General features: G+C 44.9%; 1 protein-coding gene across 2 annotated transcripts in view; it reads left to right on the top strand.

Moving 5' to 3' along the window:
• The window catches only part of LOC140718390 (telomere zinc finger-associated protein-like), a 28,539-nt gene that overhangs the window by 1,451 nt on the left and 12,943 nt on the right, over positions 1 to 14,145 (top strand). For both annotated transcript variants that reach the window (XM_073032076.1, XM_073032077.1), the window contains exon 2: positions 12,842 to 13,826. In XM_073032076.1, the coding sequence (XP_072888177.1) occupies positions 12,844 to 13,826 (983 nt within the window). In that variant the 5' untranslated portion in view covers positions 12,842 to 12,843. The remainder of the gene's footprint in view (positions 1 to 12,841; positions 13,827 to 14,145) is intronic.

A 14,145-nucleotide genomic window follows, 5' to 3' on the forward strand; every position in this document is an offset into this window, starting at 1 on the left:
CAGACAGAGACAGGGAGAGACAATGTATTGAGAGACAAATGAAGCAAAGTGGAAAGAGGAGTATGAAGATGAGCAGGAAAACAAAGGGCAAGCAGTTCCAGACTCTGATAAATAAAGGGGGTGAGAATGGGAACCATTAGGGGAGAGGTGACTGGCAGTTGAAATCGGACTCACATGGAGTGGTAGGGAAACCTGTGTATATAGTGGGCGGATGGAACTGGCAAGGTATGGGGGATAGTGATGGGGTCTGGGGTGGAGTTGAGGGAAATGGGGCAATAATGGGAAGATTGGAGAGCATTGGAAGGAATTTGGGGGTGTGATAGAGTTCTAAAATATAAAAATAAAATATTAACCCTCTAGCATATTAATCATGTTATTAATGTGTGAATCAAATGAATTTGAAAGAATGATTATCATTTTATATAGGTTCTTTTATGACTTTGTATGTTTTGGTATTCTACACCTAGTATAGAGATTGTTACAAATTTAGATTCATTTAGTTATCACATGTACATTGAAACATACAGTGAAATGTGTCATTTGCATTAAACAATTAACTGTTCCACAGTTGTGGAAGCTATATCACCAAATTTGTTGATTAGTAAAACTAAACTTTATAAAATACCATCCATTCAAACTATCAAGTAATATCTGAGGAGAGCAAAATATATCTAAAGTTTCATGACAGTGGTTTGTTCAGTGGAATATATCTGATGAGGGGTTATTCTCTTAGTACTTCCCATCCAAGGTTGACATAGCCGGAGGTGGTAATGAGGATAAGCTCTCACTACCTATAAAGTGCTTCCACATGGCTTGTGTCTCAAATAGCCTCTGTCAACCAAGTCCAGCTCCCAGCCTTCACGTGGCAGAACTGCTCCTACCAACAGGAGAAGGGGCAAAGGCGGGTCTCTGGCGCCTCAAAACCAGATGCTTCGGGCAGGTGGGACTCGTTAGTCCTGTCGACTGCCCACCTAGGAGAAGGAAAACTCTGATTTTAAAATCTCCGCTGCCTTGCGGCCACACCCAATCATGGGAAAGGCTATGGGAGTAAACCCTAAGAAGAAATCCGGAGCCGGAGTCCCATAGGCGGTCAATAGGGAAGACTTCATCAATCTATTGTCCGGCAACTCCTGCAGCCGAAGAGGCCACCATGTGTAACGATCTTCGTGCCAGTGGGTCCTGACCTCCGAGGCCGAGAGAGTGGGACTGTCTCCGTGCTAAGGCTTTTTCACTATAATATCTTCCACGCACAGGTCCTTGTGTTGTGCATCTTCGTCTTCTTTCTCTCTTCAAAAGTCCTACAGCGATGGGAGAGCAGCGAACCAACAGGTGGAGGTGACCACTGAGTTGCAGTTGCAAACCTGCACGTAGGCGGCCCTTGGACAGATGGTCGTTCTCCTCTGAACCCAGGGCAGTAGGGGAGTCCGGCAGAATCCAGGGTGACTGGGCAGCTCTTTTTAGGACAGCGCTGCCTACCCTGTAATCAGGGAGGGGCCTAGAAAAGGTGGCCTAAACATCGCCTGCCCTAGATCATCTGGCCAGTTAACCATGACTGACGGATCACCCAATCATTGCGGTCGAAATCAAAATCAAAAGAAAAAGATTCTCCGTCTAGGAGCATGGAATGTTTGCACCTTAATGGATAAGGAAAACACTGCAAGACCTGAAAGGAGAACAGCTCTCATTGGTAAAGAACTTGCTCGCTACAACATTGACATCGCAGCACTGAGCGAAACCAGGGTTGCAGATGAGGGATCCATCACTGAGCTTGCCAGCGGCTACAACTTCTTCTGGAGAAGATGGGCACAGAATGAAGACAGGATCCACGGAGTGGGCTTCGCCATAAGGAGTACCCTGATGAAACAGCTCCCCGACCTGCCTGTTGGCATCAGCAAAAGATTGATGAAACTATGTCTGCTCCTCAGCCAACATCAACATGCAACTATTATTAGTGCCTATGCCCCCCACCCTGACCAGCCCTACTGAAACCATAGAGCAGTTTTACACCGACCTTGACTCCATCCTGTGCTCAGTGCCAGCCAATGATAAGCTGATCTTGCTGGGAGATTTTAATGCCCGAGTCGGCCAAGACCATGATCAGTGGAGTGGAGTGCTTGACAGACACGGAGTCGGGAAGATGAACAGCAGTGGCCTTCTGCTTCTCAGCAAATGTGAAGAGTATGACCTCACTATCACGAACACAGTGTTCAGAATGGCCAACAAATTCAAGACAACATGGATGCACCCTAGATCCAAATAATGGCATCTGATCGATTATGTCATTGTCTGTCAACATGACATCCGAGACGTAGTCATCACACGAGCCATGCGAGGAGCAGAGTGTTGGACGGACCACAGGCTCCTCCACACCACCCTCAAGCTACACATCGTTCAATCTCACAAAAAGCGTCTAAAGGCAGTACGGCCATCCTTTAATACCTCCAAACTTCAGCACCCTCTGTGTCTACACGAATTTCAAAATACTCTTAAACAGAAACTATCAACAAACCAGCCACTCATGGGTAACCCAATCCAGAAATGGAGCCACTTCAAAAATGCTATAACTGAAACAGCAAAATCAACCCTAGGCCGCAGAAAGTGCACCCACCAAGATTGGTTCAATGAGAATAGCACCATCATCGATGACCTCCTCACCAAGAAGAACAAGGCATTCAAAGAGTGACAGGATGACTCAAACTCCACCTGCAAAAAGGACAGATTCAAGTCCTATCAGGCACTCGCTCAAAAGGAAATCCATATAATGCGTGACACAGTTCTTCAACGCCATCGTCTGTCTTTGGTCTCTCAAAGTCAAGCATAGCTCCTCTGCTTTCTGCAGATGGATCCTCGCTTATCAAAGACAAAAAGGGCATCAACACCAGGTGGAAGGAACACTTCAGTCAGCTCCTGAACCGCCCCTCCACTGTCGACCAGTCAGTACTCGACCAGATTCCCCAGAGCCCAGTCCAGGAGCACCTCAACAAACCCCCCCTCCCTGACCGAGGTCAGCACAGCCATCAAACAGATGAGCTGTGGCAAAGCACCAGGCAAGGATGGCATTCCCGCAGAACTGTTCAAAGCCCTCAACCAGGAGTCACTCGGAGCATTCCACGGCATCCTGGTCAGTATCTGGGAAGAGGACGTAATGCCACCCGACCTTCGGGATGCTGCAATAGTCGCCCTATACAAAAACAAAGGCCCGCACACAGACTGTGGGAACTACCGGGGCATCTCCCTACTTTCCATCGCCGGCAAAATCCTGGCTCGCATCATCCTCAATAGACTTATTTCAACAGTATCCGAAGGAAACCTCCCAGAATCGCAATGCGGCTTTCGGCCTAAACGCAGTACTGTGGATATGATCTTCACTGTTAGACAAATGCAGGAGAAATGCCTGGAGCAGAGCATGAATTTATACTTTGTCTTCATTGATCTGACTAAAGCGTTTGATACTGTCAACAGAGAAGCCTTGTGGATCATCCTCGGGAAACTTGGCTGCCCTCCAAAGTTCATCAACCTCATACGCCTCTTCCATGACAACATGACTGGAGAGATTCTTTCAGCTGACGAACCCAGCGAGAAATTTGACATCTCCAACGGCGTTAAACAGGGCTGTGTGCTTGCACCAGTACTTTTCAACCTTTTCTTCACTCAAGTACTAATACATGCCGTCAAAGACCTAAACCTGGGCATTTATATCAAATACCACCTGGACGGGTCACTCTTTGACCTACGTCGCCTTGCAGCACACACAAAGACCCTCCGAAAGCTGTTCATTGAGGCGCTCTTTGCAGATAACTGCGCACTCATGGCGCACCAAGAGGACCACCTACAAACAATGGTCAGCAGATTCTCCGCCACATCTAAATTGTTCGGCTTGACAATCAGCCTCGGTAAAACAGAGGTCCTCCTGCAGCCTGCACCTAACAGCACCCCGCCACAGCCATGCATCACCATCGATGACACACAACTACGGAACGTTGACAACTTCAAATACCTGGGGAGTACCATCTCCAGCGATGGTGCCCTTGATAAAGAAATCACGTCAAGGATCCAGAAAACAAGCCAGGCACTCGGAAGGCTCCAGGTCAAAGTTCTGCAGCACAAAGACATTCGCCTCTCCACTGAACTGAAGGTTTACAATGCTGTTGTGGTCTCATCACTTCTATATGGCTGTGAAACCTGGACACTGTGAAACCTGACACAATTCCACAATCGCGCTCTGCAATCAATCATGCAAATCCACTGGCAAGACCGTATCTCCAACCTGACAGTCCTGGACTGAGCCAATTCCACAAGCATTGAAGCCAAGGTTTTGAAGGCTCAGCTCAGATGGATCGGCCATGTGATCCACATGGATCCAACCAGAAGCCATGGATGACCGCAGAGGTGCGCGCGCCGCTGAGGTCCCGCGACTCCGCCTTCAGAGCAGGCGACAAGGCAGCTTTAACAACAGCAAGGGCCAAACTGTCCCGAGCCACCAGAGGGGCAAAGCGTGCACATGCCCAGCTAATCCACAGTTACTTCCAGGACAGCGGCGACACGCGGCGCATGTGGAAGGGTATCCAGGACATCACCAATTACAAGACACCTGACTGTGCAGGTAATGCCTCCCTCCCAAATGCGCTGAATAACTTCTACGCCTGGTTTGAGGCGGAAAATGACGTGATGGCGAGGAAGTCCACCCCTCCTGCGAATGACCAGGTGCTGTGTCTCTCCGTGGCCGATGTGAGAAGAACCTTGTGCAGGGTCAACCCACGGAAGGCTGCTGGACCAGAGAACATCCGTGGTAGAGTGCTCAGAGGATGTTCAGACCAGCTAGCAGATGTTCTCACTGACATCTTCAACATCTCCCTGAGCAGCACCACCATTCCAACGTGCTTCAAGGCTGCCACCATCGTCCCCGTGCTGAAGAAGTCTTCAGTGTCCTGCCTAAATGACTACCGTCCTGTAGCACTTACATCCATCATCATGAAGTGTTTCGAGAGGCTTGTCATGAGGCATATCAAGACCCTGCTTCCCCCCCTCACTGGACCCCCTGCAGTTTGCGTACCATCCCAACCGCTCAACAGATGATGCCATTGCCACCACCCTCCACCTGGCCCTAACCCACCTGGACAAAAAAGACACATACATTAGGATGCTGTTCATAGACTTTAGTTCAGCATTCAACACAATCATCCCTCAGAAACTGATTGGAAAGCTGAGCCTATTGGGCCTGAACACCTCCCTCTGCAGCTGGATCCTAGACTTCCTGACTGGGAGACCTCAGTCAGTCTGGATCGGGAGCAGCATCTCCAACACCATCACACTGAGCACGGGGGCTCCCCAGGGTTGCGTGCTCAGTCCACTGCTGTTCACTCTGCTGACCCACGACTGTGCTGCAATACACAGCTCGAACCATATCATCAAGTTCGCCAATGACACCACCGTGGTGGGTCAGCAAGTACGACGAGTCAGCTTACAGAGAGAAAGTGCAGCGGCTAATGGACTGGTGCAGAGCCAACAACCTGTCTCTTAATGTGAACAAAACAAAAGAGATGGTTGTTGACTTCAGGAGGGCACGGAGCAGCCACTCCCCGCTGAACATCGACGGCTACTCAGTAGAGATCGTAAAGAGCACCAAATTTCTTGGTGTTCACCTGATGGAGAATCTCACCTGGTCCCTCAACACCAGCTCCATAGCAAAGAAAGCCCAGCAGCGTCTCTTTGTGAAGGCTGAGGAAAGTCCATCTCCCACCCCCCCCCCCCCATCCTCATCACATTCTACAGGGGGTGTATTGAAAGCGTCCTGAGCAACTGCATCTCTGCCTGGTTCGGAAATTGCACCATCTCGGATCGCAAGACCCTGCAGCGGATAATGAGGTCAGCTGAGAAGATCATCGGGGTCTCTCTTCCCGCCATCACGGACATTTACACTACATGCTGCATCTGCAAAGGAAACAGCATTATGAAGGACCCCATGCACCCCTCATACAATCTCTTTGCCCTCTTGCCGTCTGGGAAAAGGCTCCGAAGCATTCGGGCTCTTACGACCAGAATATATAACAGTTTCTTCCCCCAAGCTATCAGACTCCTCAATACCTGAAGCCTGGACTGACACCTTGCCCTACTGTCCTGTTTATTGTTTATTGTAATGCCGCACTGTTTTTGTGCACTTTATGCAGTCCAATGTAGATCTGTAGTCTAGTATAGCTTTCTCTGTTTTTTTTAATTACGTAGTTCAGTCTAGTTTTTTGTACTGTGTCATGTAAACCATGGTCCTGAAAAATGTCGACTATGCACTGTACCAGCAGTTATGGTCGAAATGACAATAAAAGTTGACTTGACTTGACTTGGATGAGTCCAGAATGCCGCGTCAGTTGTTCTACGGAGAACAGGAGCAGGGCAACGGTGCCCAAGGTCGCCCAAGGAAGAGGTACAAGGACAACCTCAAGTCAAACCTTAAGTGGGTCAAACTCCAGCCCTGCGATCTCGAACACACTGCTGCTGATCGGTCCAAGTGGCGCAATCTATGCTCCAAGGCAGCAAACAACTTCCAAGCCAACTGGCTTTTTTTGTTTTATTTGTTTTATTTTTTTTTGTTTGGTTTGAGGATGCATGACTGACCGAGACAACAGGGCAAAAATAGTACCATTTGGATTGATTGCAAACAGCACTTCAGTTACACCACATCACACTGTAAATCCAACCTTTTTGCCCACTGGAAATGTCTGGTTTTGTGATTAGGGTCTTGGATTGGAACTTGGTTTTCATGATCTAGGGGTCAAAACATTTATCACTGAATAATAGTTATTGTAGGTATTTTCAAAGAAAGTGATACTTGAAATTGTGAGTTCTATTTAACAGAATTCCATTGGATCAGACTTTTTCCCAGTCCCAGTTGACTAAACACTTTAATGTCCAGTTTCAGTTTCAGTTACAAACGGTCCCAGTGGACCAAACAATAAATATCAAAATCTTCCACTTCATTGCAACCATTGTCCAATTACTGCATGCTAATGTCCGTTACCTTGCCTGGACTTATTACTGAATTGTTACATATACAGACCCCATTTCCAGAAAAGTTGGGATATTTTCCAAAATGCAATAAAAACAAAAATCTATGATGTTAATTCACGTGAACCTTTATTTAACTGACAAAAGTACAAAGAAAAGATTTTCAATAGTTTTGCTGACCAACTTAATTGTATTTTGTAAATATACACAAATTTAGAATTTGATGGCTGCAACACACTCAACATAAGTTGGGACAGAGGCATGTTTACCATTGTGTTATATCACCTTTCCTTTTAATAACACTTTTTAATCGTTTTGGAACTGAGGATACTAATTGTAGTAGATTTGCAATTGGGAATTTTGTCCATTCTTGCTTGATATAAGACTTCAGCTGCTCAACCCTCCGTGGTCTCCGTTGTCTTATTCTCCTCTTCATGATGCGCCATACATTTTCAATAGGAGGTAGATCTGGACTGCCAGCAGGCCAGTCAAGCACACACACTCTGTGTCTACAAAGCCACGCTGTTGTAGCCGGTGAAGAATGTGTTCTGGCATTGTCCTGCTGAAATAAGCATGGACACCCCGGGAAGAGACGTCGCCTTGATGGCAACATGTCTCTAAAATCCTAATATACGCCTCAGAGTCAATGGTACCTTCACATACATGCAACTCACCCATGCCGTGGGCACTGATGCACCCCCATACCATCACAGATGCTGGCTTTTGCACCTTTCGCTGATAACAATCAGGATGGTCGTTTTTATCTTTGGCACGGAGAACTCGACGTCTGTTTTTTCCGAAAACTAGCTGAAATGTGGACTCATCTGACCACAGCACACGGTTCCACAGTCTTTCAGTCCATCTGAGATGAGCTCAGGCCCAGAGAACTTGCCAGCGTTTCTGCATAGAGTTGATGTATGGCTTCCTCCTTGCGCAATACAGTTTCAAGTTGCATTTCTGGATGCAGTGACAGACCGTGTTAAGTGACAATGGTTTTCCGAAGTACTCCGGAGTCCAGGTGGCTATAATTGTCACAGTAGCATGACGGTTTCTTAGGCAGTGCCGCCTGAGGGCTCGAAGATCACGCACATTCAACAGTGGTTTCCGACCTTGCCCTTTACGCACTGAGATGTCTCTGAATTCTCTGAATCTTTTCACAATATTATGTACTCTAGATGTTGAAAGACCTAAATTCTCTGCAATTTTGCATTGGGAATTGTTCCTTTTGAACTGACTAACAATTCTCTCATGAATTTTGGCACAAAGGGGTGAGCCACGACCCATCCTTGCTTGCAAAGACTGAGCCTTTGATGGACGCTACTTTTATACCCAGTCATGATACCTCACCTGCTACCAATTAGCCTGCTTAATGTGGAGTCTTTCAAACCGGTGTTACTTGAATATTCTGTGCACTCTTCAATCTTATTTTAACTCTGTCCCAACTTTTGTTGAGTGTGTTGTAGCCATCAAATTCTAAATTTGTGTATATTTACAAAATACAATTAAGTTGGTCAGTAAAACTATTGAAAATCTTTTCTTTGTACTTTTGTCAGTTAAATAAAGGTTCACGTGAATTAACATATCACAGATTTTTGCTTTTATTGCATTTTGGAAAATATCCCAACTTTTCTGGAAATGGGATTTGTACTTAGTTTTGCTATATTACCCCAAGTTGTACAGTGTGGATGTAAACATTTGCACAATGTGACATTGATATACACTGTCCTTGTTTATAGTCTGTCATAGTTTAGGGTGAATCAATGATTGTGGGGCGCAGAAGTATGTTTACCTGCTATTGTTAGAAATCCTTGCTTTTACATTATATATTCTAATGTTTAAAAATATCTTTTTGTGAAACTGAGGGCTGGTTTTGTAACATTATAAGTAACTATTAAGAAATACAACACTATGAAATCACCTGACTGGCTGTTGGATGGGAGGGGTTGGAAATACTGTAAAAAAGGCTCATTGGCACTTTATGGATATATGTAATCAGGCCATGATAAACTATGTGGAGAACTTTACTCTTTGCTGTACCTGCTTGGGAGTATTTTATCGAACTGAACAGAGTAAGAACAATCTATTTAGTCATTCTCAAATCATAGATGATTGTCTCTCTTTTCCTGTCAGATTCCTCCTTCTTCAGCCCTTTACATTTCCGCCTATCACCTCTCAGCTTCTCACTTCTCCCCTTCCCCATCTGCCTACCTTCCCCCTCACATGGCTTCACCTATCACCACCTAGCTTGTACAGTCGGCCCTCCTTATCTGCGAGGGATTGGTTCCGGGACCCCTGGCGGATACCAAAATTTGCGGATGCTCAAGTTCCTTATTCAACCTGTCTCAATATGGTGAACCTTAGGACCCAGTGGAACCCCAGACCTTATTTAACCTGTCTCAGTGCGGTGTACATTAGGACCCGGCGGTAGAAATCTGAATCTGCAGTGTTTCTGTTCGCAAAAATAATCATGAACACGATTGAAAATAAAGTGGAAGTAATAAAGCGATCGGAAAGAGGTGAAATGCCATCGGTCATTGGAAAAGCGTTAGGCTACGTTGGTCAACGATCGGAACAATTTTAAAGGATAAAGTGAGAAAGGCTGTGCCCTGATGAAAGCTACAATTATTACTAAGCAATGCAGTGGTTTAATTATTGGGTTTTGGGTTTTTGATCCTCCATATCAACCTGGCACGGTGGAGAGTGCACTTGGGAGCGGTCTGTCCCAAGTCCCGAGAACTTCCGTTCCTGAGCCTGGTGCTGAAACATGTTCTTAAGTGGTTTATATGCATAGAAAGGTGAAATATATACTATATACTAAGAAAAACGTTTGACTAACTGACGCTAAATAATACCAGATAGATAGATAGATACTTTATTCATCCCCATGGGGAAATTCAACTTTTTTTCCAATGTCCCATACACTTGTTGTAGCAAAACTAATTACATACAATACTTAACTCAGTAAAAAAAAATATGATATGCATCTAAATCACTATCTCAAAAAGCATTAATAATAGCTTTTAAAAAGTTCTTAAGTCCTGGCGGTAGAATTGTAAAGCCTAATGGCATTGGGGAGTATTGACCTCTTCATCCTGTCTGAGGAGCATTGCATCGATAGTAACCTGTCGCTGAAACTGCTTCTCTGTCTCTGGATGGAACAGATGTACCTGTTCCGACTTACTTAGTAAGTCGCATTAAAAAATTAAAAGTTAAAAGTTGCATAGCATTAAAAAAAAAAGGAAGTATGACAGAGCTAAGGTGAGTGGGAGGACAGATGATTGGGAAGTTTTTAAGGAACAACAGAACTTAACTAAAAAGGCAATACGGGGAGAAAAAATGAGGTATGAACACAAGCTAGCCAGGAATATAAAGGAAGATAGCAAAAGCTTTTTTAGGTATGTGAAGAGAAAGAAGATAGTTAAGAACAATGTTGGGCCCTTGAAGAATGAATTGGGTGAAATTGTTATGGGAAACAGAGAAATGGCAGAAGAATTTAATGAGTACTTTAGATCTGTTTTCACTAAGGAAGACACAAGCAATCTCCCAGATGTATGGATGGGCCAAGGACATAGGGTAACAGAGGAAATGAAACAGATTGACATTAGGAAGGAAACGCTGATGAGTAGACTGATGGGACTGAAGGCTGACAAATCCCCAGGTCCAGATGGTCTGCATCCTAGGGTACTAAAGGAGGTGGCCCTGGAGATTGCGGATGCATTGGTAATCATTTTCCAATGTTCCTTAGATTCAGGATCAGTTCCTGAGGATTGGAGAATGGCTAATGTTATCCCACTTTTTAAGGAAGGAGGGAGGGAGAAAACAGAGAACTATCGACCTGTCAGCCTGACATCGGTGGTGGGGAAGATGCTAGAGTCCATTATTAAGGATGAAATAGTGGCTTATCTAGATAGCAGTGATAGGATTGAGCCGAGCCAGCATGGATTTACCAAGGGTAAATCATGCTTGACTAATCTGTTGGAGTTTTTCGAGGAGGTAACCAGGAAGTTAGATGGGGGAGATCCAGTGGATGTAGTGTACCTCAATTTTCAGAAGGCATTTGATAAGGTCTCACATAGGAGATTGGTTGGTAAAATCAAAGCTCAGGGCATCGGGGAGAAGACATTGACATGGATAGAAAACCGGTTGGCAGATAGAAAGCAAAGGGTAGCGGTGAATAGGTGTTTCTCGGAATGGCAGGTGGTGACTAGTGGGGTGCCACAGGGCTCGGAATTGGGACCACAGCTGTTTACAATTTACGTCAACGATTTAGATGAAGGCATTGAGAATAACATCAGCAAATTTGCTGATGATACTAAGCTGGGTGGCAGTGTGACATGTGATGAGGATGTTAGGAGAATTCAGGGTGACTTGGATAGGCTGGGTGAGTGGGCAGATACTTGGCAGATGACGTTTAATGTGAATAAGTGTGAGGTTATCCACTTTGGGAGTAAGAACAGGAAGGCAAATTATTATCTGAATGGTGTAGAGTTAGGTAAGGGAGAAATACAAAGAGGTCTAGGAGTCCTTGTTCATCAGTCACTGAAGATGAATGAGCAAGTGCAGCAGGCAGTGAAAAGGCTAATGGAATGTTGGCCTTTATTACAAAGGGAATTGAGTACAAGAGCAAGGAAATCCTCTTGCATTTGTACAGAGCCCTGGTGAGACCACACCTGGAGTATTGTGTACAGTTTTGGTCTCCAGGGTTAAGGAAGGACATCCTGGCTGTAGAGGAAGTGCAGCGTAGATTCACGAGGTTAATTCCTGGGATGACTGGACTGTCTTACGCAGAGAAGTTAGAGAGACTGGGCTTGTACATGCTGGAATTAAGGAGATTGAGAGGTGATCTGATTGAAACATATAAGATTATTAAGGGATTGGACAAGATAGAGGCAGGAAATATGTTCCAGATGCTGGGAGAGTCCAATACCAGAGGGCATGGTTTGAGAATAAGGGGTAGGTCATTTAGGACAGAGTTAAGGAAAAACTTCTTCTTCCAGAGAGTTGTGGATGTCTGGAATGCACTGCCTCGGAAGGCAGTGGAGGCCAATTCTCTGGATGCTTTCAAGAAGGAGCTAGATAGGTATCTTATGGATAGGGGAATCAAGGGATATGGGGACAAGGCAGGAATCGGGTATTGATAGTAGATGATCAGCCAGGATCTCAAAATGGCTGAAGGGCCGAATGGTCTACTTCTGCACCTATTGTCTATTGTCTAAGAGAACTTCCGATTTTTTTCGATCCTGATCCACGACAGCCCATGCACATCCTCCTGTCTACTTTAAACCATCTCTAGATTACTTATAATACCTAATACAATGTAAATACTATGTAAAATGGTTGTTTTACTGCATTGTTTAGGGAATAATGACAAGAAAAAAAGTCTGCACATGCTCGAACAACAAGTGCTGGAAGAGCACTTCCGGGTTTTCGCGATTTGCGGTTGGTTGAATTCGCGCATGCGGAATTCGCGGATAAGGAGGGCCGACTGTATTTCTTTCCTCTCCCCCCCCACCCCCATATTCTGGCTTCTTCCTTCTTTTATTCTAGGCCCGACGCCTGAAACATCAACTCTATTCCTTTCTATAGGTGGTGCCTGAGTTCCTCCAGCATTTTGTGTGTAATCATCCGTGAATACACTTTTCCCCAATGCCTTGTAATTATTTTGTGAATTTATACAATTTTTCTCTCTCTTTGTAAGTTCACCATTGAATGCATTAAATTTGTGATCTTTTGATTCTGTCCAATCTGTGCTGTATCTATCCTGGGAATGTGTAATGAAACTGTGTTAAACATGCTTGTAAGAAGGAGGAATAATTCCTTCACTTTTGTTTTCTTTTTAAAGATATGCAAGACCATTTTTCTGAACACAGCAAGAAAATTCTTCATGCTTTGAACAAGCAACGTGAAGATGGTAAATTTTGTGATGTGACTCTGGACCTGGGAGGTTACTGTTTAAATGCACATCGCAGTATCCTGGCATGTTGTAGTAAGTTCTTTCATAATGTCTATGGAGCTGGCACATCTGCTGAAATCAACCTTCCTGAGAGTTGCTCTGGTGTTTTGGGCCTTCTCTTTGACTTTATATACACGGGTGAGCTTCGCTTGACAAAAGCAAATGTCTCCAAGGTGCTAAACGCAGCAGAAGAACTTTCAATCCCCGATGCTATTCAAGCTTGTCGACATTATCAGCAGAAATGCATCGATGATGAGAGGAGTGACGTAACTCTATACAGCCAGCAAACAGATGAATGTGAACCTGTAAAGGCAGCAGTGGACACTACAACACAAACGAGAGAAACTGAAGTTCTGGAGGAACAAAACTCAAATACTAATTTCGGACAATTTGGCAAAAGGAGCACCAGAAGTAATAAGAAACAAGCGCTTGAGCTGCTGACCGAGAAAGAGAATGACAAAGTGCGATCCCTTGCTATTCAGAAAAGATCTAAAACTTCCTTGACATCCCACAGAAGCCCAAATTCTAAACAGCTGAAGGAAGCCAAAGAAGGTGACTTGGGAGACAGCAGTGAGGAGAACGGTCATGAGAGCACCAGTGGCAATAGTGACCCCAGCTTGGACATGGACATAATTAAAATGGAGGATGGTGAGGAAGATACAAACAACAAGGGAGAACTGGACCATGATTACATTCCATCTAGGCACAATTGTAGAAAACGGAGAAAAACTGGTATACTAGATGGCACCATGTTAGTTCTGGGCACGTCTAAGCGGAAAGCCTCAGACGCAGCAAATAGAAAGAATGAGCCCATTGAGTGTCCAACTTGTCATAAGAAGTTCCTCAGCAAATATTACCTCAAGGTCCACAACAGGTAAATTCACAGTTGTCTTGATCCATTTTTGTTTGTTGTGAAGTCAGTGGAGATGTTGTAACACTGTGGAGAATGATATTAATTGTGGGTGTCGAGAGCGATTTAAAGATCAAGAATGAGTTTGTTGACCTGAAATTATTCCCATGTTCTTATTCTGTTTTGTCTCTTGTGGTAGGGGGATCTTTTTATAACATAACCAGAGGCACAGTGGGATAAGAGCAGGGAGCTGGTGTTGGGAGATGTACTGCTGGTGACTGTAAGGAGCTTGTCCGTTCTCCTTGTGACTCTGTGGGTGCGCTCCAGTTCCCTCCCACATTCC

The sequence above is a fragment of the Hemitrygon akajei genome, chromosome 29, assembly GCF_048418815.1.
Source record: "Hemitrygon akajei chromosome 29, sHemAka1.3, whole genome shotgun sequence".
Classification (NCBI taxonomy): domain Eukaryota; kingdom Metazoa; phylum Chordata; class Chondrichthyes; order Myliobatiformes; family Dasyatidae; genus Hemitrygon; species Hemitrygon akajei.